Here is a 4,328-nt window from a genome sequence, read left to right as displayed (position 1 = left end):
ACTCTCCTCTCTTGGTCGGCAAAAGCAAGAAATGAGCTGGGAAAAATGTTTGATTCAAGCATACCAAGGCTCTAACATGTTATAATAAGGGCCCACTAACAATGGCAAAACGGTAATTAAGTCCAACTCTTCAATTAGCTTATTTTAATCTAATTTAATCATACCTAAACAGTGTTCAGGTAAATATACCGTAAAATCACATTAATTATGAGGGTCACGGAACACCAGTCGATTTCTAATTCGGCCGCCGATAAGGCCTTCAATTAGCAGTTTAAATATACAAACAGGAACAGATAGTCAAACAGTCAAACAGATAGAACACAATTTAACACACATATACTCAGTCAATTCGATTCCAGTTTTCAGTCAGTCAGTTCAGTACCTTAGGTAGTTCAATTATCAGTCAAAATCAGTCTCGGTTAACAGTAATTAGCGGTTAATCAGTCATTAATCGGTAAACAGTATGAGGGTTGTTACACTTTCTCCAAGTAACACCCAAAATTTACTGCCACTTGGATTATATACAAAATGCATGTGCTGGTATGTAATTTTGCAAACCCACTTGGACAAAATTCGTATTTTACTTGAAATATAATACTAATTTACCGACACAAGTCATAACAAATCAATACGAAGCGAAACACATCGTTAGTTGATAAAGCACATCGCAAAAAACCCTTCAGTTAGATCCAACCAAATATGGAACAGAAACAAGCAACCCGCAATAGGAATCTTGGAATACAGACATAAGCCAATTTTTCGCCCAAAACAATACACAGACAACCCATATATATCTCACCTCACCTTCAATTAGTTTTCAAAATGACAAGTCACTACAAACACAAATGACAACATCACTCTAAACAATATGGGAAATTTACAACTCGTGGCCTTGTACATAAGTAACGTTGTGCCATTTCCTGGCATTGTACATAACCAATTATTTACACGTTACGTACAACAATCCGTGCAAAATGAAAACTACATACATTATTTCCATGTGTTTTCAATAGCTAGTATTGTCTACCTAATAAATTAAGGGAATAAGTAAATCATACAAATTATACAACTACCTGATTCACCTCATCAATTGTGTTCGAATCATTTTTCCACACTACTGTTTCAACACTACCGTATTGGCCCACAGGCTGCTTGGAATCAGGAGAAACATCGAAAAATAGTCGCCGTTGCTTAATGTGCGGTGTACTTGGATCCACCAACCTAGTTTTGCAGCGAACGGGCAATGACTCCGCATTGTACTCACGGTCAGTTATGTGGGGTGTATCTGCATCTGAGTTAGTACCCACTGTTCGGCTAAACCGAACCTTAGGACACGTTCGCTTTGTGTGCCCAATGCATTTGCAATTCCCACATTTTCTTGGTCTTCGACAGTTGGACGAGGCCCGTCCTGGGTTCCCTTTTGTCTTCACAACATCAGGATCTTCTACTCCAAATTGTCGACGGAATGAATGTTTCCTTGTGTCTCTATTCCCACCGTTCAAATTCCTCTCATATAATTCCTTCATCCGGCTCATCATCGGAAGACATGCATCCCTAGCCTCTTTGAAACCTTCCGTTGATTGCGAGGCATAGAAACACATTTCGTTGTAGGAACAACTCAATATCCCATACCGGGCCGTCTGTGTTGTAGTGCTATCAATTGAGGGTTGAGGCTATTGCTGGCCATCCTTGCTTGCAGCCCTTGTCCATCTATGCAGCACACAAGTTGGGGGAATTTGCGTTAAATTTTCAGCTTTCATAACACATATCATGTGGCAGCAAGGTAGCCCCAACGACTCAAACTTCATGCAAGAACATCTCATTGCAGCATCCATTGGACTGTGTGTTACTATCCATGATCTGTCCTTCACTTTGTGCTTATGAATATAGTAGCATTTCTGACCATCCGGCAAAGGGAACACGTCCTTTACATTCAACTTCCCATCTTCTAAGATTTCATCACGGAACATTCTAAATATATTTCGGGTGAATAGTTCAGCTCCATGTCTCTCTATATCTTGCAATGGAGTAATCAATACCGGAAAAGTGTTATTTGTTTCAGCATCATCTCCAGCCTCGTTATACCTTATCCTTGCAAGAGCCCGATCATAGTGCCTAACAAATTCATATAGCTTCAATTTGTGTTGGAGGAAAGGATTGAAATAAGCATTCATACACTCCGAGCGCTGAGTGCTCTTCATCCCAGCAAAGAAATGTCCACACATATATGCCTCAGCCCACATATGACGCTTCTCATATGTCTCCAACACCCAACTGTTGGTTTGAAGTCCAAATTTTTCGACCATTGTCGTCCAGCCATGCTCAAACTTTGTCTCATCCGTTTCCATGTCCATGCACTACTTGAAAGCATGTGCAAAGCCACTTATGCGAACATTTGAAACAGCATTTTTCCCAAGATGCCAATTACATAATCGATGTCTTGCGTCTGGAAATACTCTTCTGATTGCCTCTCGCATCGCCTTATCCCCATCTGTCAGTACGGACACAGGTGCTTTATTGCTCATCGCCTCTATAAATGTTTCCAAAACCCATGTGTACGTCTCAATTGCCTCATTAGCTAGCAAAACACATGCAAATATCGTGGTCCTAAAGTGGCTAGCTACACCAGCCAACATGACAAAAGGTTTCTTGTATGCATTGGTTCTGTAAGTTGAGTCAAATATCAACACATCACCAAACTTTGCGTAGTCGGCCCGCGATTTCGAATCTGCCCAGAACAGATTTTGTAACTTGTTATCGACACACATCATACTTGTAAAAAAAACGTGCATCAACATCAAGTTTTGCGCATAGGTAAACCAATGCACCCTGTGCATCACCATCCTCAACTTCTGCTTTACGTTCGGCTTGAATATGGTTGTGCAGATCCGTACGGATGAAACCAACATTCTCATAAGACCCGGACTGATTTACCATATAGTCCATGATTTGGCTAGTCTTCACACCAACATTGCGCATAGCCATTGCTTGAGCTTTGTCAGCGCTGTTTAAACTGCGATGTGACCTCAGATACATCACACAGTGTTGTTCCGCCAATTCATGGTTGTGGTCTGCGACGAAGTGAGTCACAACATACTTTCCCCCTTCACCAGCATCCGCATCGTACCGTATGCGAAATTGGGCTTTGCAACCTACTCTTGTTAGTGCCTTGGGAGCTCTACTCTTCTCAGCAACACGGTCCAAGTATTTTGGTGATCTCTGACCTTCCCTTGAACACAACCACAGCCTACTAACGACCTTTCCCTCTTTATTTGTGTTAAATCTAGATTTTCGTATACTAAATCCCTTGGCTTTAGCATACGCATTGTAGAAATCTTCTCCATCTTCGACCGAATCAATTTTCTGTTCTAGAATAGCACGTTCAACATTACCAACCATGTCATTGCGATGAGCATCGTCAACCATTTCTTTTTTCACATCGGCTCCGCCATCTTCAACGTTCATGTTGGTTGCTTCTTCATTGCTCGGACCAGCTTCGCAACCATGATCAGGTTTTGCCCGACTTTCATTCATCAAACGAATGTCATCTGCTTCATTTGGAATGTCATAATCATCACCTTCCCTTTTAACTTCCGCTGGGGCCATACTGCACATGACATTACTACAAACAATTACTTGATGACCGAAAATTGTTAACACAAACACAAACATGACATTTTCATACGGTTTAGCTGTTTGTGCAAACACAAACACTCGCTTGAGAAAGAGAAAGAGAAAGGTTAGCTGCCAATGGAGGGGTTTCCGTTAGAGCCAAGCGTAGAGCGGTTGAAGTTAGGATGGGGGTTTAGTTGAGGGAAAATAGCTGAAGTAAACGGGCCAGAGAGACAAAGAGGGAGACAGAGAGAGGGAGACATTTCCATACCTCATATCTAGTTCGAGAGAAGGGCTTCACTTCAGCAATGGAACCAACACAGCCTTGTAGTTACGTTGTTGTTGGAAATTGCCCGTTATACTGTTCCCTACAGAGCTTCGTTAATGGAACGAACCCAACAGGGGCTTCTCCCTGTTAATGGAAATCAACAGTTACACTGACTCAACCTTACACAGAGAGGAGAACAGAGAGAGATAGAGACGAAATACAGAGAGTAAGTGGGATGCAATCATGCAAATACAAGCATTAACCAGTTGCCCCGGTTTTAACTTTTTCACGATTAAACAATTCAATGGTCTTGATCAATTATTGTAATCTAACGGCTAACAATTGGGTTGCATATGATGTGCAACCTTAAGGGGGTTGCACACTTAAGCAGGACCCTAAAAATATATACTATTTATATACGGTCCGGATTGGTTTTAATCCAGAACTG

At 41.4% G+C, this 4,328-nt stretch overlaps 1 protein-coding gene across 1 annotated transcript; it reads right to left on the bottom strand.

Annotated features, from left to right (window-relative positions):
- Window positions 1–1,006: 1,006 nt before the first annotated feature.
- LOC145793938 (protein FAR1-RELATED SEQUENCE 5-like) lies at window positions 1,007–3,426 on the bottom strand. The gene is made up of 3 exons (XM_082876849.1): window positions 2,787–3,426; window positions 2,457–2,578; window positions 1,007–1,027 (listed from the first exon to the last, which is right to left on the bottom strand). Exons 1-3 carry the CDS (start codon window positions 3,424–3,426, stop codon window positions 1,007–1,009), a joined length of 783 nt encoding a protein of 260 aa, XP_082732975.1.
- Between the last annotated feature and the right edge of the window lie 902 nt (window positions 3,427–4,328).

The sequence above is a fragment of the Camellia sinensis genome, chromosome 6 (assembly GCF_055761805.1).
Source record: "Camellia sinensis isolate YWXY chromosome 6, ASM5576180v1, whole genome shotgun sequence".
NCBI classification, from domain to species: domain Eukaryota; kingdom Viridiplantae; phylum Streptophyta; class Magnoliopsida; order Ericales; family Theaceae; genus Camellia; species Camellia sinensis.
Note: the sequence above shows the minus strand (reverse complement) of the source record. Positions and strands in the feature narration are given on the sequence as shown.

Excerpts from the sequence above, each read along its gene's own strand:
- LOC145793938 (XM_082876849.1), bottom strand. The coding sequence starts at position 3,426 with ATGGTTGACGATGCTCATCGCAATGACATGGTTGGTAATGTTGAACGT. Across the intron at positions 2,579-2,786 it reads AAAACTTGATGTTGATGCAC|CTAATGAGGCAATTGAGACG; the intron begins GTTTTTTTTACA and ends GTGTTTTGCTAG. Across the intron at positions 1,028-2,456 it reads TGCGAGAGGCAATCAGAAGA|GTAGACAATACTAGCTATTG; the intron begins GTATTTCCAGAC and ends TTAATTTATTAG.